The 23,207-nt window shown below is 39.6% G+C and overlaps 1 protein-coding gene across 2 annotated transcripts in view; it reads right to left on the bottom strand.

Annotated features, from left to right (window-relative positions):
- Positions 1–6,723: 6,723 nt before the first annotated feature.
- flrt1a (fibronectin leucine rich transmembrane protein 1a) overlaps positions 6,724–23,207 on the bottom strand; it is a 69,116-nt gene continuing 52,632 nt past the window's right edge. For both annotated transcript variants that reach the window (XM_089129866.1, XM_089129865.1), the window contains exon 2: positions 6,724–11,828. In XM_089129866.1, coding sequence (XP_088985992.1) covers positions 9,625–11,700 — 2,076 coding nt within the window. In that variant the 5' untranslated portion in view covers positions 11,701–11,828 and the 3' untranslated portion in view covers positions 6,724–9,624. The remainder of the gene's footprint in view (positions 11,829–23,207) is intronic.

Below are 23,207 nucleotides of genomic sequence, written 5' to 3'. Positions count from 1 at the left end.
ACATTTTGAACGTTCTAATAACGTTTTCAAAAACGTTCTTATAACCAAGAAATAACGTTAATACAACGTCTAAAAACTGGACGTTCTGAAAGTTCCTAGAACATTCAGAAATAACGTTTTTATAACTTAATGGGAACGTTATGAAAACGTTCCTAGAACCTAAAATTGTTAGCTGGGCAGATGTCTATATAAGTACTTCTTTTTAAAAGTACTTGAGTATCAAGAGTACATTTTCTAAATATTGCATTACTACCGCAACAGTGCTTACATTTATGTACAGAAACATCCTACATGGAGTTATGAAAAATGTTATAGTTAATTCCTTGGAAAATGTCAAAGGAATTCGAAACATTCACAGGATGGACCTGCTGCATCTCCATCCATTGTTTCGTCCATGGTTTCGTCTCTTATCTAAATCTGACCATGGAGGTGACTTTGACGGAAAGCTGAAGGTAATCGCTGATAGTCTGTCCCAATCAGAGGCGCTCGCACAATCCAATCACGTTTGAGAGGGAAACAACAAATCTGAGTTGTTTTCTGAGATATTTCTTTTTTCAGAAGTACAAAGTAGTATCGAGTACTCACAATTATGTATAGAAATGTAGTGGAGTACAGAGTATAATATTTCCCTCTCAAATGTACTTGAGTAAAGTCATGAGTACTCCCCAAAAATGATACTCAAGTAAAGTACACATCCCTCAAAATTGTACTTAACTGTACTTAAGTAAATGTACTCCGAAAATAACTGTGACCTTTCATTGCTGCGTGTAAATCCTTACAGTAGTTTTTTTTTTTTTTTAAGCTAAAAGAGGGTTTGTACTGTTGGAAGCTGTTAGCAAATCTGGCTTTAAATGCGCAAAAATAGTTAATTCTAATACAGCTTCCTTTTGAAATCCAGAACATCATTAGGGTGCTTTCATACTAACACTTTCATTTGACGTCAGAGTTTGCCTCCTTTGAGTGATGTGAATGTTGTTTTTTGAACTCGGTTGCACATCAGCTGTACACAAGTCCACATAAAAATGTAGTGTGGGGTACGGTTCATGTGAACTGCAGTACGGTTCACTCCTGATATAAACGTAATCGTACTAAATCACAGGAGTGAACCGTTATTTATGACCTTTGCTTCGGTAAATCTGTGTTTGTGTGTTCTCACTCGCTTTTCACTTATTTATATAATGTATACTGTATACTCACTTATGTTAAACTGCTAGCTGCAAGAATGTTGGCAATATATATATATATATATATATATATATTTTTTGCCATGCATTCAGCAGAAATGGACTCTTTAGAATAGGGTTAGAAATAGGGGAATAGGCCAAAATGGGTCATTATGAACAATATAACAAGAAGAAAAAGTATAAAAGAATGTCTGTTTTCTAATTAATCTTTTGTCAGAAGTGTATAAATGTAACCCCTCCACCCGGGTCCAACTCGACCCACTCCGAGGGCCTCGAACCCGGGTCTCCGGCATGAGAGTCAGGCGCTCTAACAAGGAGGCTAAAGACTGCAACGTCCAGCGTCTGTCGCTAGAGCACCTATTGAGATCAGAGGAGTGAGGTTTACTTGCACAGCAACTACTAGCTGGCCTCCATTACACTCACGCCCCTAAACCTCACTCTCATCCGGGTCACGGCACCAATGTAAGCCCTCCACCCGGGTCCAACTCCGAGCGGGCCTCGAACCCGGGTCTCTGGCATGAGAGTCAGGCGCTCTAACAAGGAGGCTAAAGACTGCCGCCTCTAGTGTCTGTTGCTAGACAGACATAGCAACTACTAGCTGGCCTCCGTTACATAAGGTCGCTAGCAACACGAGATAACTAATGGCTCGTTTCCACTGAGGGGTACGGTACGGTACAGTACAGTACGGTACGGTTCGGGTCGGGTACACCATGATCAGGCTTGCGTTTCCACCGCCAACAGTACCCTTACTTGATAGGCGTGGTATGCTGGAAAGAAGCGATCGACGTCATTTTCTAATGCCCTTGTAGCACACGCGAGTGAAGATACTCTTTCCACCAATCAGCGTTCTGCAGTGAGTCTAGCTCCACCTTTTAGTACCCTTTCACTGTGCTAGGTACCCCCAACGGAAGGGTACCCAAAAAGTGGTACGGTACGGTTCGGCTTTTTGGTACCATTCACAACTTTTGACAGTGGAAACGCAAATAATTGCGTACCGAACCGAACTGTACCGTATCGTACCACTCAGTGGAAACGAGCCATAATAGTATTAAGGATAGTTTTTCTAAACCAACAATAGTTGAATTTCTGATGACTCAGTAAGTGTTATTTTATACCTCAAAGTGGCGATGTCTGATACACAATGATGACAAAAGAAAACAAGAGAATACACAAGTATCATCAGGAAAACTTGAAATTGGTTAGCGATTTCCTGCAGGGCAAGTTTTATGGGATCAAATATTAGTGTGTGATCTGGTGAAGAAGCTGTCAGCAATCAAAGTATTCATTTGAAGATGAACAATAGTTTTGAGAATGTTGAGATAGTGAACTTGAGCCAGATGCGAAATACAATGAGCTCTAACGATGGCAGTGATGATGGTAAAAAAAAATAAATAAATAATAACTTTCATGTTCCAAAAGGTAAAGGGTAAATATGCTTTATTTGATTATTTTGCAATTGTCATTAAAATATCAGCATTTTATATTTTTGCTGCAGTTAGAGATCAATCCGTGTTAGATATAGATGTGGGTCATGAAAGACCCAAAGTTCAAATCGCAATTTATTGCAAACTAATTCCCTTTCGGCAGTCGTGCAGAATAATTCTATTGGCGCTTTTCCATTACCAGTACCAGCTCGACTCGACTCGGCTCGCTTTTCGCTCCGTTTTCCATTGCAGACAGTGACGCCACAAATAGCACCCGGTCGTCATAGCGACGCCTTCCATTCCTCGTTGCCCCATCAAGCTCTCGCTGGATCCTCTCTTCGGCTACCAAAAAAAGGAAAGTCTGGACCTCCTCGTTTGACCAGTTGCCTTAATAATAGTAGTAAGTTTAGTAACTATCTCTGGCAAAACTATTTAAAAATGGCGGGGTTATTCTGGATACTCCATCTTTCGCATTGAATGGTGACGATTCTCTCTAACCAATCACCAGTCGTTATTGTTTTCACGTCACATTTTATGCCTGGTTAAGATTACACGATTTTAACCCGATTGTGGCACGATCCGTTTGACGTAGGGTGTCGTGGGGATTCGTAAATGACAACGGGCGTCGGGACGCAAGATTCGATCGTATCATCTCGTATAGTGTGTCATAGTGGCCGACGACCTACGTCACATCTGCGATGCTTCACGACAAAAAGACAAGCATGTTTAATTTTTTAACGGTCGTCCACAACGGTTCCGTCACTCGTATGAGGTTGACCAATAGGAGGACAGAAGCTTTTCCGTACACAACTTTCAAAAATGGTGAAACGAAAGAGAGACAATGCTAACGTTAAAACTAAAAGTAAAAATATATAAGAAAACAATATTTTACCTCAAGTTCTCTTTGGAGGATTGACAGCCCATACTATCCTCTTCGAGCAGGGTTCTCAAGTCTCTGACAATGGCCGTGAGACACACGCAATTCAACCAGTTCACACGCCACACCTTGAATTTCTCACGCTGAAAAGGCAATAACGAGCAATCCAGGAACGGGTCCACTGTCGGGTTTTCTTTCTTTTTTCATGACTCACCGCTTCATCCAATGTTTGTTTACGTTCGTTTCCAGAAGTCACTCGCTACTAGTTTCGCCTTCTGGATGACATCCGATGACATCACGTGCGCCGTTAAAGACGGCATGCGATGACTGGTCAGGAAGCAACGTATAGTCTGACATGTGTCTTGTCCACGACAAGATTTTAGGAGTCAAATTTTCGTAATCTGAAACAGTGACTATCGTAACACAGATTGATCTCATGAAGTAGCGTGTGTATGACACGCCAATTCGTATTTCCATTTTTGGCGTGCTATCAAGACGCATAATCGCTTTTCAGTGTGTTTATGAACGTCGTTGACTTAATGTTGTTACGGTATATATAAATATATGACTTACCTCAACCCCGTCCCTAAACCGAACCGTCACTGGGGTTAATGGCATTTATGACTGTTCCCTTAAGCCTAGTTCACACTACATCATTTTAAAATGTCGGGCTGAACTGTGCAGTTCACACTACATGACTTGCTCTCAGTGAAATCATGAGTGTTCAAGTTGTTTAGCTGTTCACACCACACAACACAACGTGATTGATCCACAACAGGAGGTAACTCACTACACGAGTTAACAACGCACTACATAGAGATACAACCACGATCGGATGATAAGAGCATATCATTTGTGACTCAATGAGAGCTGTTTCAGTACTATAATACGGTCTAAATCCTGAAAATAATCAAACAAATAACGAGTTGACAACAACACGATTCTATCTGGTCTAGAAACCATGTTTTGTAACGAAAAACCACGCAATAAAACGAACCAGAAATGACGCGAAACTGCAGAGAAGAACACAACACGCGAATATGGACGTCAGACAGAAACTAGTGCTGCACACTGTTTGCTCGACGATCTGCTCTGAGAAAAAAAAAATGCAAAAAGAAAAAGGAAGATTTACCTGGTGTCCTCAACCCATGCGTTGCTATGATTGGCTGTACTCATGACATCACTGAGATTGAGTCGCGCGACTGCTCGAGATATCTAGCATGCTAGATATTTTTCTGAGCTCTGTGACCTGTCTGCGAGCTGTCTGCGAGCTGTCTTTGATGCGTTGTTGGCTCTTTCACACTAACTGATTGGCGAGCGTTAATCGTCCGCTAATCGCCCGCGATTTGCACGCGATAACACCCTGACTTGTCGGCGACTCAACGATTTGCAAATCGGGCTTAAATCGGGCTTAAAATCACGTAGTGTGAACTAGGCTTTACCATCCTAGGGAAAAAAAAAGATCGCTCCCCAGATGTAGATCTACATTTTGCTTCGTTTCGGGCGGACATTTGACGGCGTGTACAGACACACGGAATCACTCGGACGTTAATGGCGTAGACATACACGCATACACGCGGATAGCTCAAAATGCGTAGAGATCAGTGATGCGCAGGTCAATGTATAAACAACCCGCAACCGACCGACGTTTTCAACTACCCGCCCGCAACTCGGACCGCAAAAAAAGTAAAAAAATATTGTACCCGACCCGCTTCCTGACCGCATTTTTTTAAAGTAGTAAATGCTCATCGGAGCGTTATTGGGCCATAGACGTGTAACCACACAGCGTCGCAAGAAGACGTAGGCCTACACATAACAAAGGCAAAACCAGCACTTTGGTCATCATCTTTCATTATTTCAGCAAATGTCTCCCGCACTTTTACTCTTTCTATTTGTGTATTTGCGGAGCTTCCACTCCCCAGTCTTCACCTTTTCTCTTGCCGCCTCCATCCATCTGCAGACTGTAGTGATCGTAGACATGGCCGGTTCGTGAACGAATCGTTCTTTTGAACCGGTTCTTTTTAGTGAACCGGTCGAACCAGTACACTAAATCGAACTGAATCGTTCGAAACAGTTCGCGTCTTGCGTCAGTGCTGCTGATCCACAAGTTACTAAAGTTACTCACTTTCAGACAAGCCTGACAGTCGCCTCTGAATCGAAATAAATCAATATCCTCAATTATATTTTACTCCAGTAACTCCAACAGTTCACTGAACCGAGACATGTTGGTGCCACTGTTCAGAGAAGTGATGAGCACGAGCAGCTGATACTACCGAACGCACAGGGACAGCGGTTCTCGAATCACCAGTAGGCTATAGAACCGAGAACTGTTTAGACTGAGCTTGTGTGTTATCTTCGTGCCAGTTATTCAGCCAATAATGTGTAGGGCTGTATATTTCATCAAAAATTGTGTCTAGTACTATATTAATACAAATGTTTAATTGGCATCTTTTTTCAAACGACCCGACCAACCGCGACCCGAATATCATTAAAAACATTTTTGGATGACCCGTAACCGCGGGTGACCGTGGGTGACCGCAGGCACCCGCTCATTTCGGATCAACCCGCGCATCACTGGTAGAGATAACACGCCACTTGACTCGAAAGTGGCGTTACGCAAAAGTCATGATGTCATGTTGCGTAACAGACAAAAAAAAATCATGTAATCTGAACCAGGCATTAGTACCACCTCAGCTCGCTCAGAACCTCGCCGGTGGTGATAGAAAAAAAAAAGTACCCGAAAGCAGGTACAGGTACAACTTTTACACAGTGGAAAACCAAACAAAGAGTCGAGCTGGTACTGTGTAGTGGAAAAACGCCATTAAATATAAATAACGAAGCATTTCATTGGGGACCGAACTCGTGCTCGGACCAGCACAAGATTTCGTGCTGAAAGCAATGGGGTTGATGGCCACGTTGCTATAAAGACACGAGGGGACACCTTTATCATCCGTGTAGTGACATGAATAACCCGAGCAGCAGTATTTGATGCCTTGGGAGTGAGAACGGGTTGTGTGAGGGGGAAGTATTGCTGTTATTTTACAGAATCAGTGCAGGCTGAGCTCCTGTCTCAGGGGTGACAACAGAAGGAGTGTGTGTGTTTGTGTACGCATGTGTGTATATAGTGTGCAAAGAGACATCTGCGTTAATGGGGTGCAGGTGGAACAACTGCTGGTCAGAGTCGGCAGGAGATGCCGAATTTGCAGATGGTTTGAATAAAACAGACAGGAAAAATTGCAACAGAAAATACTTTTAATGTACGCCTCCATATTTTTGAACCCCTAAAGAACATCATCATCACACACGCTAGGACACACACACTGACTCTGTAATCCTTCTTCGCACATGCTGCAGATTCAAATGAAAACAATGGCGGCAGATCAAAGAGGTTTCTCAAGAAGGGAGGGGAAACTGAAGACAGGGAATGAGCGCCTGAACATTTCATCTGCAAGCTGAGAGAAAATATGATCTATAGGTGGAACTTGAATGCAAGAACTCATTTACACCTGTAGAGTTTCAAATCGCAGCGCCTCTGTGGGGGCTGCATGAATCTGCATTACAGTAATCATGGGAAATAAAATAACAGTTTATTTAACATGTTTCAATTGCTCTTGAGATGCAGTGAATATTCTCTTGAAAGCAGTTGCAAATTATACCTAAGATGAATGCAGACAGTTCAGCCGAGCATTTACTAACCCTCATTCAGTTAAATTTAGCTAGTTTTGATAGGTTACAAGACACACAAACTCATGGCATCTGGAATCATTCATTTCATATACAGTATGAGAACTATTATGATTAATGAGAATATAGTCTTCTGAGTCATACAGACCACTTTTTTGTGCTTTTATGGTGTCTTTTTGTCCTTTTGACTTGATGATTAGTTCATTTTGCTTCACGATTCTGATAAAATATTTTTCCGAATTTGTGTCTTCCAAAAGTCTTGTCATTTTTAATGTTGAATTTGGAAAATAAAGAGACAATTGCCATTTTTTGAGCGAACTTGATAAACTACATAAAGCAAACAAACGATAAAAAATAAATAAATGAAATAAAAATACAAAAAAACGGGCTATGTTATTGAAGCAATGGCAATAGTGGGTAGTTTTCTCTCAACTTGCCTATTAATAAAAAGGCAACTTGTACTGAAATGCCATGAAGTCTTGATTCATTTCCATCTCTGAAACAGAAGTTAGCAGTCCTTTGTGCAGAGGGAAAGGAGAAAGACCAAACGCAGCACAACAGCAGACAGCAAGAAGATGACACAACATTTCATGCACAGTTCAACACCACAGCCTTAAATTCGGTTGGGGGCCTGCTTTAATATCAAATCCATGTTTTATCTGTATAATCTCTTGGTCTTTTTTAGTTTAGAAAAGTCTACTTCGTTCTCTCTCTCTCTCTCTCTTTCTCTCCTTTCCTATTTTTGACAAGTATCACATTGCCAAATAGTACATAAAATACAAGGCAGTGTAAGTCCTCAAATACATAAATACAAATACAGAGGAGCAGAACAGAAATGTCCAGAGAGTCTGGGAAAGTCTTTCATACAACGCACACATACACACATTTTCTCACCGTCTACCATTGCGTAAATTGACTGATGGGTGGGATTCTCTCCTGCTGTTGGCTTAAATGAATGGGTTGAAGACATTGACAAACAGATCATTTCTACACAAGGAATTAAGTCAAAAATAATTTTCAGCAAAATGCATCCACCTTACAAAATTATACAACATTCTGATTCACTCTCTATCTCCCACAGTGATGGTCCACAGTGTTATGGTTCAAATTCCTGGTTTCCGTCTAACACCCTTTCTCTTCTTCCTAAGACTCGTAGCAAGTGGTTAGCAAGAAGGCCATACTTTTCTTCAGTGACATTTGGAGATGTAAATAAACGATTTAAAGAATGCAATTTTGTGCTAAGAATGTGGCTAAGCAACCTATAAATCTTGGTCCACCTTAACAGAACATTGGTTTCCTCTCTGTGCAAAACATTATAAGGGACAATCTATTGAAAACAAGCAAGTTATGCGTTACTGTGAAGTTTTTACAGAGATATTCTTATTTTTAATAAAGTCTGGCTGCTTTAGCTCTGATTGGTTGTTTGGGGGATTTAATAATGGATAAGTGATAACAGACTGACCTCAGTTATAGAGGAAATCCTTTGAATATTACATTGAAAATATCAGCAGGGCTATGTAACTTAAACAATGTGAAAGAAATTTGAAAAGAACAAACAACACAAAAATCAAACTAGGGAACAGAGTCATGACAATGTCCAATTTCTAACTTGCGTTGTTTGTATCTATCAACACACCAGGGTTCAGTTGCAATCTTAAAAATTGAAAGTCCTCAAGACACATATTCATCCTTTCAACTTTATACCAGTCTGAAGGTAAAACAGTCTCGTTGGACATTATCATAGCATCAGGCAGCTTTCAGGTGTTTAAGATTTCAAATTTAGTTTTTGAGGCATTTCAAAACTCGCTGTAGTTTTTCAGGGTCGTGTCGTTGCCTGGTCCAAACACTCCTTCTTTATTAGGAATAGTAGTTGTGTTCTGCAGCTCATATCTCCAAAAACAAATATGCATGTGAGCCCATGCATTTTCCAGAGGGATCGCTTGCCACAACACATTTCCAGTTCCTCTGAACAAAGAGGTTATCTTGCTTTATGCAGGACTCAAATCCTCGACTCAGGAACATTTATCTCAGGAGAAAACTATTAAAACGAATAGCAGGTTGGTTATTTAGCAACCGATGAGAAGGCTGCCTTTATATGCATTTAGCTTTATAAACAGTCTGTAAGCTGAATGCAGTGTGGGCTGCCCTTGAATCCACCTCAGTGCACCAGCCAGAGATAAAACAGCAATGTCAGGGATACTGATCATTACACCGGGAGGTGAAAATAGCATTTGGTATCGCCACCTGAAATGGCATCATTGCCTCCTGGCACCACATTTATAATGCTTCCCTATAAGCATCTGGGCCAATTAAAAGTTTTATAGTCTCATGAACAGCAGGCTACATTGTAATGGAGACCAGAAGGCACAAAGGGATTCAGCCGAGCCCATGTTGATTAAAAACTGTGTATCTATGCAATACATGACTCCTAATGATGGTTTCTAAATCAAAGCTATCATGTGTAAGAGTAATCTATATCTGGAATGCCTCCTTCTCTATAGCCACGGTTGGTACCATAGCCAGAGTTGGTCATGTTTTGGGATGGCTTGTATGGACCTGTGCCGTTCGAAGGGAAGATTGTGTGTATAATGTAATCCTCTCGCACTGGTTTGGGTTGAAGGGTCTGCCTTGTTGCCATTGGTGTCATCTGAAATCCAGGACCTCTGATCTCTAAGATGGTGTTGTCTTTCTTTGTGCCTGACTCAATGTAGTCATCATAGTGTTTGCTCTTGCGAGAGCCACTATGACTGTAATGGTCTCGTGATTTGAGGCGCCCTGCACGGTGCCCGTACCAGCAGAAAATGGCGATGATGAGAGCGAGGGAAACTATCGCCGTGGCACCTCCAATGATTCCTGCAAGTGGCAGGGAAGTCATTTGATCAGAGCTATCTTCTTCACCTTGTTCCTCATCAGGCAGGCCGGGATCAGACGTTTCTGTTCTGGCACAAACCGAAACCTCATTTGATTCTGTGTCCCCCCCAGGCAAACTACTTCTGCTTCCACTGTTAGACACTAGAGGCACCATGCAAATGATGTAGCTGGAAGCAGGCTGCAGGGAAGTGAGAAGGTACTCCCGCCGGTCACCCCTAACCAAAGTTTCTGTGATGGACCCCATGGCAGAGCTAGTTCCCAGGCGAAGCCAGCTTAATCGAAAGGAAGAAGATGTTTGCGCCACACTCCAAGTAACACGGATGCTGTCGTGGGACAGGGGTTTCACATTCAGGGCTAGGTTCTTGCCCACACCACTGCTGCTTAATGTGTAGTCCAACCCTGTTTCTGGAAGACCCAGTCCTGGTCGCTTGGACCTGAGAGTGAACAGGGACCCTTGAGGGGGAGAAAGAGTGGTCGAAATGACTCCCGCCGCCCTGTTACCACCAACGCCAACACCTGTACCTACTCCCCCACCACCTGCAGCAGCCAACTCACATTCATCCATCTGATTCGTGAGGTCTCTAAGCGCCATGTCTCGGACTCGCTCTGGTGTCTGGCAGATGAAGCCTCTCACGGTAATTGTGTTCCCCTTTGCCTCCAGCCAGTCATGCAGCCAGCGCAAGTTGCACCCACAGTGCCATGGGTTTCCTCGCACAAGCAGCTGCCCCAGGTTGTCCAAGTCCCTGAACAATCCTCTGGGAAGGGTAGTCAGATTGTTTCCGGAAAGATCTAGCCGTTGTAGTCTGCGCATTCCATCAAGAGAGCCCCGAGGCATGTGTATGAGGTTATTGTCCTGAAGGGAGAGTCTCTGCAGATGGGCACTGGGCAAGTTAAGTGGGGGTGTTTGAAGCGAATTGCGGACCAGGGAGAGTTCTGTTAAGTTTGCCAGACGTGAGAAGGTATCATCAGCTATACGTTGATTAGCTAAAAGATTACCGTCCAAGACCAGGCGGCGTAAAGAGGACAAACCTCGGAAGGCATGAGTGGGAATAGTAGAGATTCGGTTGTCGTCTAAACGGAGTTCTTCAAGTGAGGCCGGAAGACCAGATGGGATGCTGGAGAGGTGGTTTCTGGAAAGGAAAAGGAGACGTAATCTAGGGTTGTCCGCAAAGGCCTGGTCCTCGATACTCACTGTCGAGACCGAGTTGTCGTCCAAATGCAACTTTTCAAGGAGCGGAAGTCTAGCAAGTGCAGCCCTTTGCAACACTCTAATGTTGTTGTCCTGGAGGTGGAGCTCTCTTAATGAAGGTGGCAAATTCAATGGAAAGTCATCGAGCTCGTTATCGTAGAGATATATAACACGCACGGTAGTGTGATACTCCAAGGACTTAGGAAGCCCTGCATTGTCAATGTGATTGTTCTGAAGATAAAGGACAGTTGCAGATGGTGGCAGAGGTGGGATTGCGCTCAATCCGCGGTCGTTGCAGTAAATAAAGTCCTCGTCGCAGCGACACACAGAAGGGCACACTATGTCACCTTCACCATCCAATCCCAGTGAGGAAGCTGCAGACATCTCCAATAGGTCAGCCAATAGTGTGAAGCACAGCAGCAGAAAGAAGAGTAAGTCTCGAAGCTCCCCTATACCTTCAGGAGCCATCATGCAACCAGCAAGCTCGCCTCGCCTCCGCTTGCCTTTTGTAGCACAATTCAACCAATATAATGGTTCTTTACAGAAGATGATTCAGAAGTCCATTTGGACTTTAGACTTGGAGCGTGTTTTCTTTCACCCTGGAAAAGATTAAAGAGACAGAGTTAGAAAAACACACTCGAGTTAGCAAGTTAATACCTTGAACAGATTTTTATAATGTTCTGATAAAAGTCAGAGAAAGGCTAACATGGCAGCACATGTTAATTGAATCGTGTCTAATTGCTTATTCATGCTGAAGACTTAAGTCATTTTAGTTGCAGTTCAATTGATGTTTGAACTGCTGGCCTCATTTACTGATGCCCTACTCATCAAGGATTAAAATGTTTTTAAGTGAGAAAGACTGACATGGCTTCCTCTTCAATAAAAAGTGAAGAAGAGTTGTAAATAAAAGTTGCAATGCAACAAACTTAACTACATTTAGTTTAGCAAGTTTTCAAAATAATCTATCTTTTCCAGTAACAAGCTACTTCCAGCAGTGTACCATGGGTTTTTATATCACGTTGTGTTGTACTATATTGGGATTTGTGGATTTGTTCAGTTTTAAACTCAAACAGTTTTGGGAATCTACTTTAAAACAACATCTTAACAAGTTATAAGCTTCAAGCTCATATCGTACAAACATTCAGTTAAGATACTATTTTGACAACTACACTGCAAAAATAATAGGGAGGCTATTTATTTGACAATGTTCATGTTCAATGTTCTTCTTAAATATATGACCATCCAATTATAAAATTTACACTATAATCAGATTACCCATCCATTTGTCATCAAAGAGGATTTTTAATGAATAAATCCCTATTAGGCTAACAGCATTAAACTTGTGAAAACTAATTAACACATAAAAAAAATACAATAAATAAATAAATAAATATATAGCCACGGAAATCATCGGATTTGTGAGATATCTTTTTAAATATTGTGTCTGTTTTAATTGGTGTTTATTCAGTCATGTCTGGCTGCTGAAAAAGTATTCACTAGGTTATATTAAAAGGTAAAGGTGCTCTTTAATCTATAAGCATTTTGCAGATCACATATTTCTTTGCAAACTAATTATATTAAACTCAGGGCACAAACTATCTATTCAACCAATATATGGCTATTCAACCAAACTCTGAGACTGGATATAAAAGGATGTATTACAACCTTCCTCTATCAATCACATTGAAATAAAATGGTTTATCATTTAGAGATAATCATCATGTGTACCTCCTTTTGTAAGGTTTGGCATTGCGTTTACCAAAAAAATGACCAATTCATAATGGGCAACATCCCCAATATCTTTAACATCTTTAGATGACTTTTTTATCGGGAGTATCTCTAGATATGCATACCAAATTTTGTGAAAAATAGACAAGCAACCTTGGACAAGTAGGATTTTAAGTAGGAAGGAGAAGAAAAAAACTCAAGGTGGCAGGACATTTTTTGTGTGTGGAAATGGATAAGCATAAGTGTAACCAATGACCTAACAGAAGACTTACTGGCAAAACGGTACACATACTGTACAATAGGCTAAAAATTGTGCTAAGATTTAGTGAAAAAGCAGTGCATGTCTGTTTGCACCCAAATATGTGTTTTGAACCAAAAATCTGGTCAATTGCAACCCGATCCCACGACCAAATCGTACGAATTCGACGAATGATTAAAAAGGGGCTAATGGAATTAGTACGATTTTGCTAAATCGTACATATTTTACGAATTGGCCAATTCGTATGAATTCGTACGAATGACCTATCCCTTACCCCACCCCTAAACCTACCCATCACGTGGTTTTAGACAAATCGTAGGAATTCGTGCGAGTGAGATCATACGAATTAGACACTTTTTAATCATTCGTCGAATTCGTACGAATTGGTTGTGAGATAGCGTAGTCAAATGAGACTTCTGACCAATATTGGGCATTTGGGTCACTGGACACCGTACAGAGATGAAGGATCAAGAGAGAGACTAATATGCAGAGCTTAGTAAACATGTGTTTTGACTGTCTGGATTAAGCAGGAATTTTAGCTTACAAGGTTTACAATCTTTTACGTTCAACCTCACCTAGCAGCAAACCACAATCTTCACATGTGTATTTTTGTAGGATTCCACCTGGGGGCTTTAGTTGGGGAACGTAATTTTTAATCATTGCGGTTTGGTGGTGTTTTGTATGTGCATCTATACTCACATTTTCTTGGGAAAATGTAAACATTGTATTTTTAAAACAATAATTTCCTATTTTGCTAAAAGTTGATGGATGTTACTTTAAATTTCAGGTGATATACGTATAGGCCTACATCAGATAAATAATTAATTCATAAATTCAGCCCCGGTTGTAGAGTATTCATGTTTTTCCAATAAACCTTGCATAAGCCTAGGCCAAAGTGTGTGTGGTGAAATTTTTGCAAAATTATATTTGGTTGCTTCTTGCACATTTCACGACACTTTTAAAGTGAAATTTCCAGTGAGTAGCAATAAATGCTCATTTTATTTTCTCCAAAACACGAATCTTGCGTCGGTTGTAGTACGTAGCAGTTTGGAAATGCAATGTGGTGCTAAAAGGTTAATGCTCTTTCACGTTTGAACCTAACATAGCTACCGCCCACATAGTGTAGAGTGCTGCAAGGTTGATGTATTTTTGTAGGGCAAAACCCAAAAGTTAGTTAGCCTATTAACACTTCTGGTTCCATCATCTAAATCAATGGGTTAAAAAAAAAACGAGAAGAAAAAAAGTTATTTTAGTTAAATGCCTAAAATAAGGTTTGAGATTAAGCTATAGATATTTTCGTGTTTTATTCTACAACAAAAATGCAACATTAGTGATGAGACCATATTTCTACCTAAATAGGAACTTAGTATACTTAAAGTGCAAAAATAATATATAAATAGTAAACTATAAGTATGATGTTGGGAAAACTTTCAAGTATACTTAAAGAATAAAACTACTAAACTATAGTTTACTGAGAGTAAACTTCAAAGTGTACTTTTTACAAAGTAAACTAAGTATTTGTCAGTATACTTATAAGTTCACTTTTAGTATAGTTGCAGTACAAACAAAAAACTTCAAGTAATAAACATTTTGTGTACTGTTTCACAAAGTATACTTAAAAGTATACCTTTATACACTAAAAAGTGGGTCAATTTAGTCCAAAATAATATTAAAACAGTAATCTTACAAGTATACTTTTAGTACATTGCTATTAGTAGGCTATACTTACTACATAAAATATTAAATGGACTGCGTTTATATAGCACTTCCACAGACCCAATGGCCACCAAAGCGCCTTACATTTGCCTCACATTCACCCATTCATACACAGACGGCAGTGTCAGTCATGCAGGGCACCATCCAGCTGGTCGGGAGCATCTGGGGTTAGGTGTCTTGCTCACGGACACCTCGACACTTGGCCAGGTGGAACCAGGGATTGAACCACCAACCTTCTGGTTTGTAAACAACCTACATGAACCACTAAGCCACTGCCACCCCAATATTTATTAAATATTGATAAAAATGACTTGAACTTGACAAAAGTACTTAATCAAATGAACTTTAAGTATGCTTATTTTTAGTAAGTGCTGCTAATCCTTGCCAGCTCAGTCCTGCTGCCGGCGTTTTCCCCTACGGCGTAGTTTTTATTACAAATAAAAGCCCTTTGTTTCCTACATCTGAGTCCTCGCCTCATCCTTTCAATCAAAACCCTGACATTGCCTCAACAAGTCATTGAGCTCTTTTAATGCGACTCGTGTTTCACAGCACTCGTACCCACAAGTGTACCAGGTAAGCTACAGAGCAATACCTTGAACAATACCTTGTTATTTTAGAATATCCAAAAATACGGAGCTGGTTATGTGATGTGACCGTGAAAAATGTATTATTAGAGGAGTAGTTCACTTTAAAAAAAAAAAAAAAAAAGCTTTTGCTGATAATTTACTCACCCCCATGTCACCAAGATGTCCATGTCTTTCTTTCTTCAGTCGAAAAGAAATGAAGGTTTTTGATGAAAACATTCCAGGATTTTTCTCCATATAATGGACTTCAATGGGAACCAAACGGTTCAAGGTCCAAAAGACAGTTTCAGTACAAACTGTTCAAAGGGCTTTAAACGACACCAGACGATGAATAAGGGTCTTATCCAGCGAAACGATCGCTCATTTAAAAAAAAAAGTTTAAGTTTTATAAGCTCAAATGCTCGCCTTGCTCTGTTCCGTGATGAGCGTTCGTGACTCTCCTGTTCGAACTCGTTCATCAAAATGAACAAATCTTTTTTCGAGTCATGACTCGAAGGGTCCTAGATAAGACCCTTATTCATCGTCTGGTGTCGTTTAAAGCCCTTTAAAGCTGCACTGAAACTCTCATTTGGACCTTGAACCATTTGGTTCCCATTGAAGTCCATTATATGGAGAGAATCCTGGAATGTTTTCATCCAAAACCTTCATTTCTTTTCAACTGAAGAAAGAAAGACGTGGACATCTTGGATGACATGGGGGTGAGTAAATTATCAGCAAAAGTCTTTTTAAAAGTGAACTACTCCTTTAATGGTAAAGTGTTTAAAGGTCTTAACAAACACTGCCCATGCTGGTGACCAGCAATACTATATTTGTCAGCCATTGTAAACCGTATGAAAATTAGTCTTAATCCACCCACCTATAATCATAATTTATGTGTAAAGTAATAAACGTTGGTGGTGTTTTACTGCCACTAGTCTTCATTTCAGCTGGAAACTGCAGTGAATTATATGTATAAGTATATTTTTGTTCTAGGCAGAGGCACGTTTTATGTGTCAGACCTGGACACCACTGTACCCACCACCGCTTACAAACCAGATTGACTGTAATTGGTCCATCCACGCTGCTGGTGTCATTGTATGTACTGTATGTGCACTCACTGTAAGCCTGTGTGTGGATGTTTGTATCTGTATATGGCATATGTATATGTGCATGTCATCCTCAGTGTGTGTATGAGATGTTTAGGTGGACGTGTGGAGGCGAGTAAGGAGTGTGGCATGGTCACAAGGGGAATTGCAAAAATGGGGCTGTCCAGACAGACTGTCGCCTCGGGGTGTCTTGCTCTCTCTCCTTTCCAATATTCCTTCCAGTGGGAGGGCAGGACAAGACTATATTAATTTACATCCAGGGACTCTGGGACGGACCAGAGGAACATCTGAATGACTGCATGTGCATCGCTTCAGTGCTTCATCTACCAAACTCACAGTGAAATCGAATTATTTTGGCTCATCCCTTCTGGCACTTGGTAGCTTGTAGTAAAGCTGTATTTTGTTAGAAAAGAACAATACACTAATCTGATTATATTCTTGAGGCTAGTTGTCACAAGAGCCATACTATAATTATAAGGTTTGGAGTCACATGTCCGTTTGTATATTAATGCTTGTTTGTTCTGTGGTTATGTATAGCCTATTGTTTTCAGAAACCTAGCTCTAAAGACTGTCAGTGCTAATGGGAAGATGTGATAGTCTTTTCTTCTATTGTGACATATATCTGAGTTAAACATATTCTTGAACAAGAAAAAGGCAGGACTTGATTTTGTCCTTCGGGAAAAAAGTTATTTGTGCACGGATAAATCATTTATAATAAATACTGTAATGTCACATAAAAAATGAACAGTGAGTTTATACAAAAATTGTAAATGTCACTTTTTTAGGTCTCTGTTGCCTAAAAAAAAAGGCTTTATATTTGTTTGCATTTTCATGAATTGTTTTGTATCTCTTAATATTTTGCTGAAAGGAGATTAAAAAGCTTATAGATTTTAAATACAAATATTTAAATACAGTAGATATCCTTCTCAAATTATAGTCAAGAAGCAGCAGGTCCCTGTTTTATCAATTTAGGCCATATAGATTGACAACGTACCTGGTATAGACATGTGTAAAAAGAAATATGTATATTTTTCTCAAGCATTCTCAGAGTATTGAGCAATTAAACCTGCTGATTGTAATGATTATTGAAGATAAGAAAAATAAAGGTAAGTTTATCTTTTATTTGCTTTAAACTGAAAACGTTGTCAACAGGTCACTTCAAACTCCTATTACCTTTATACATGCCACGTAAAATCTGGACCACTATGAATACTGAAGACGACGCAAATGGTTGTGGTTCATGACAGATCATGTCTATTTTTTAGCCGCATCTTTATGTTTCAATAAATCTTGGAAGTTTGCATTTTGGCTTTTTGACAAATGGACTGCAAACACTGTTAAAACGCAAATTTATTGCATCACGTGTCGACTGCAACGTCCCCTGTGGAAAGTTGTTACACGCATTACAGATTATCTGTCAGGCAATGCGTTGCTGTAAATATTTTTGGAACTGAAAATGTCAGATGCAGGAGAGAGGGGATTTTGATCGACGTTTACAAGTTACTGAGGAAACAGAGCGATTAAAGTTTGAATGAAAGCTGCGAGGGAGATAGAGGGACAGGGGTGAGAGACACTGTTAAGTCACTGAGCTCTTGGATTGATGTTTTGGGAAACACATGTCTCTTTATACAGGTCCCACTGTGGATAAAAGATTTACCCAATCCATCCATCCATCAATTTACTGAGTGCCGTCAAATCTATCCATACACCTATTCTCAATACATCAATATATATTTACAACGGCCTGTTCAAGTTGTGAAGTAAAACACATTTCAACCTTTTCAGATCAGACACCCAATGCTGATTTCTCTAGTGGCAAATAAAATATGCTAATATTCAATATTTTATCATATTTCTAAATTCAGAGAAATTCACAATATAAAGTGCCCGTCCCATGTCAATTGTCGCCTATCAATGACATAATATCCGCGTTATCCTTGGTTTCTGCTCATACTGACCCAAAGGCCATGTGTCCACCGAAGCATTTTTATCCAGCTGAAAACGCCAGACGCTCTGCTGAAGACGCCGTGCTTTTGGCGCTTGAGAGCGTTTTGGCAGCGCAGCGTTTTTTTTTCGTTGAGACGTTTCTTTGCTATGATACAGAATATCCGCAGCACAGTTTACTTGAAACTGATTTCGCAGATAATTTGTTTCATACTAAAAATTACATTTTCATCCATTTTGTTCGGTTAGCCCTGCTAGTTTATGTCGTTGTACAGAAAGACTGTTGTGACATTTGGCCGGTGTGGTTTAGTCCCGCCCCTCCTCCACTCTGATTGGACGGCTGGGTAAGAAGTGACAGTGATGAGCGCTGCGTTTTATCCAAAGTTGAATAAAAGGCGACCACTAAAAACGCTGGGTGCTCGGCGCTTCAGCGTGAAAAAAAAAAAAAAAAACGCTCAGCGCCTCGTTACACTCATGGCGTTTAAAAAAACGCGACGCTCCCATTGATAACAATTGAAAACATACGCCAGGCGTGTGGAAAAAACGCTTTGGTGGACACACGGCCTATAGGGGTCTTCGTCAGGCAAGCTTGAAGACCCCTATGTGTCGAAACGCTCTTCATTATAATAAATCATTGGGAGCAGAAGTGGCAGTGTGCCGATTCTTGTTTATTTTGAACTGAAACATATTTATATCATGGATTTAGAATTTTCGAACATGTTGGTCTAGTCAATTTTCCTTTTTGTTTTATGTAGTGCAGTGCTCTGCCATCTGTAAATTGCTCGGTAGCTTTTAGTTTCATTGTTGTATTAGCGTCCAACCTGATCTCACGGCAATTCGTACAAATTTGTATTTTTGATCAATTTGAATTTTACTAAATCGTACATATTTTACGTGTTGCCAAATTCGTATGAATGACCTACCCCTGACTCCGCTCCTAAACCTACCCATCACGTGGGTTTAGACAAATCATTCGAATTCGTACGAGTGAGGTCGTACGAATTCGTATGAATTAGACACCTTTTAATCACCTGTAAGAATTCGTACGAATTGGTCATGAGATAGCGTCGTAACATCATGTATGTTGACAAATATGTAATTTAATCTTCTGTGGAACTGGTAGGACTCGAAAAACTCCAGCCAATCATTTCCAAGACAGTAAGTGCGTCAATCAAACGGTCGTAACATACCCCCCTCCCCCATTCCCCCTCGTGCGCATCCTCAAAGCTCGTGACCCAGTCACAGTAAGTGCAAGTCACCCGAGAAAGAGTAAGTGCAAGTTGCGCGTCCATGTTCTTTCGAATGGGTGGAGTCAGTGCCAGCGTTGGACCTTTTGAGTTGTGTATTTTCAAAATCTGCTGGCCGTTTTGCAAACCCCACTCCCTACCTTTAAAGAAGCATGTACATTCTTTAACCATTCTCGACAGAAAACAACTTTCGTGTTCGGAACAACACGAGTGTGGATAATACGTGAAAATGCCGTAAAGTGGGAAAGTATTTTAACACAAACAAAAATGACAGACTTCACCTTTAAAAAAAGACATTGTAGTTCCAACCTCCTTATTTTCTCTGACACAATGTGCACAAGCCACACAATCCTAACAGACCTGAGGAAGGGGGAGAAAAAATGGTTTTCATATTCTCCTTGTGTCAGCAGTCTGCTGTCAGCACAGCCACATTTTACTGACTATCAAACCTTCAGATCTCTATCTCTCCCCTTCCTGCCTCTCTTTGAGAGTGACGTTAAATAAGTACATATTCCAGATCCCTGTTGGATGGTAAAGGAGCCGTTCCACCATCAAAACCTGTTGCCATCGAATTAATTTGGCTCTATGTCTGTCCCAACAGAATCTCTGATTAAAAATAAATCCTGGAAGCATTAGCGCTGAAGCTGTGTTCGCCTCCACAACGAAATGGCAGGGGACTGAACAAAAAGGCCAAACAACCATGTGAGGAAAAGAATTTTCAAATGTGAATAACTGAATAAGAAATACATATTGTGCTGTCGTGTTCTTTTATTTTTTAAAGGGTATGCTTCACTTTATAAAGTAACTTGATCAAATGAAAAAAAAAAAAATTTCTGCTTCAAAATGTGCATTTTTTCTTCTTTTAATTTGTATTTGTGTAACACTGAAGAGCTCTGTTCTCTATGTACTGTAAGTAATTGTTGATTTTTATTAAGTCCTGAGCAATAAAACAGAGCAACATCCGAGCAATAAAATTGTCATCTGAGCAAGCTTTTTATGTTTTATTAAAGAGAAGTGTAACTTGAAAAATTGATAATATACTTATATTTATTCACTGTGTAGTGCGTATTAAAAGTGACTAAAACAATATTACAACTGGAGCTATTAACATGTAAGACTTTGCATTCATAACATGCATATCTTTAGTGTCATATGCAACAAAAGCTTCTAGCTTGTTGGCAGCAGTTTCGAATATGTTATTTAAAAAATGTGTTGTTAAATGCCAGCCTTCTCTTTAATTTTAATGCTTTATTATAGCTTTCATAGCATGAACGTTGATTTGGATAGAAGGTATTTAACCTTTTTACACTCTAAAAATATCTGGGTTGTTTTGACCCAAAGTTGGGTTAAAAACAACCCAGCATTTTTAAAGTGTAAAAAGTTGTTTATTGAATAATAAGGGACACACATGCATGTTAAGTCATATCTACTTGAAAGAATGACTTTTGGTTGTTTTGCTTCAAATCACTGTGTGAATACAGTTTTACAATATAGTTATCATTTTCACTTTGTAAGTTTTAACATTGCATAACAGATTTAAAATCATTCTAAGAGCTAAATAATACCAGCTTAACTTAAAACTGGGATTTTTTTACTGTAAAGTAAAAAATTACAGCAGTTTTATTACCAAGACTATGTTCAAAATAGATTAGGCCTATGGAAAATATGTATTTCAGTATGTGAAATAATATGCTGTACTGTATATGATAACATTTGCTATCTTACTCGTCACATTTTATCAAACAACCTCACTACGATATGCTACATGTTTAATGCATCCAGTTTTTATTATGATTTTGTCTTTGTGCAGTCTGATCAAATATATACGAAAACCTCTCTCGGCTGATATTGCTTTGGAGGTTCATCCATCACACTAAAACTGGAAGGCCTTGTCAAGGGCATTGCATTGGAAGATATGTAATCCATACAGTGTGTTTATGTTATATAAGATTATTGAAAATATAATACATCAGCATTGCTGGATTATAGTCAGAGCCAATGAGGTCGCCCAAATGAAGCAGAACACGGACCGACAGCACAAGCTGACCACGACATAAATGGTACAAATCGTCTGGGTATTAGACACATTAAAATGTTTCTAATTTAAATAATTCCTGGCTAATGCATATGGAAAGGGGGGGGTGATTGAGTTGACTTAGTAGTGGGTCGAAACTTAAGGTTATGATAAGGGACGTGACATTTCCCAAACACGTGGTTGACCAATCACAACATACTGGTCCAGTGACCAATCAGAGCACATTGTGCTTTTCAGAAGGAGACAGTACACTGTAAAAAATTTGGAGTAGGATTTACTTGAAAAAACCTTGCTAAACGATCTCACCCAAAAAATGCTAGTAAATTTACAAAGATTTGCCAAGTAAAAAAACTAAACATATTTATCAGTAGCTTTAATTAGAAATCTTTAAGTTAAATTTACTTGGAATGTGGAATTAAGTAAACTTTACAAAAAATATGCAATTTTAACTCGGCTTGTAAAAGGTTGATTAATACCGATTTCCTTTGCCTTTGTATTACACTTCACTAAAACAATTATCTTGAATTTGATTAGTCATTTATAGTATGTTCTTTACTTAGATCATCGAAGTAATTTATATATACATCATGTCAGACTTTAAGCCTTATGTGAATGCAAACACCTCAATACTTGGTAGACAATACACAATGGTGGTAACATTTGATGGATCGTTTTTGTGTTTGAATGTGTCGTTTTAAGCAAAAAATTTACTCGAAATGTCACAAAATAGCAATTTACTAATACTGAAAACAAAAATCAATGATAAAACAGTGTAAATACAGCTGTAAACCAGTGAAAAATGAACCTCGTTAATTATTCAAGGTCCAGTGCATGATGGGAACCCCAGTATCAGAAAAGTTGAGTAATTTTTACTTAATTTTATTGAGTTGATATTACACTTTCATTTATACTCGCTTGAAATAAGTACTGATATGGAATTTACTTCGTTTTTTAAATTCTTGCCTGAACTAACTTTTTCAAGTAAATTACATTGGGTTTTTTCACTAGTATTTACTTAACCAAAAAATCATTTTTTACAGTGTAACATGGGTGTGTTTCATAAACGCAACAAGGGTTGCAGGTTCTGTCGTCAACACAATTCAACGGAAATTGCGACCACAGCTGGCGAACAATGCTTTTTGGAAGCGCACTCCAGAGTATTACTGACTGACTAGTCTCGAGTAGACAAGACGTTCAGACTGAAAGCAGTAGGGACGGACTCAATAGCAGCTTCCATTGTTATTTTCACAATAATAGGCCAGTGTGTAACTCTTGGATACATTTTAAGGTCTTTGAGTCTAGGTGGTGATCTACACATACTTCAAATCCAGCATTTAGTTGATCCCGATAAGCACTCTATTGCCGCGTTCCCACCAAAAA

Source organism: Pimephales promelas, chromosome 4, assembly GCF_988280905.1.
Source record: "Pimephales promelas chromosome 4, fPimPro1.hap1.1, whole genome shotgun sequence".
Lineage (NCBI taxonomy): Eukaryota > Metazoa > Chordata > Actinopteri > Cypriniformes > Leuciscidae > Pimephales > Pimephales promelas.
This window is presented reverse-complemented; position numbering and strand designations above follow the sequence as displayed.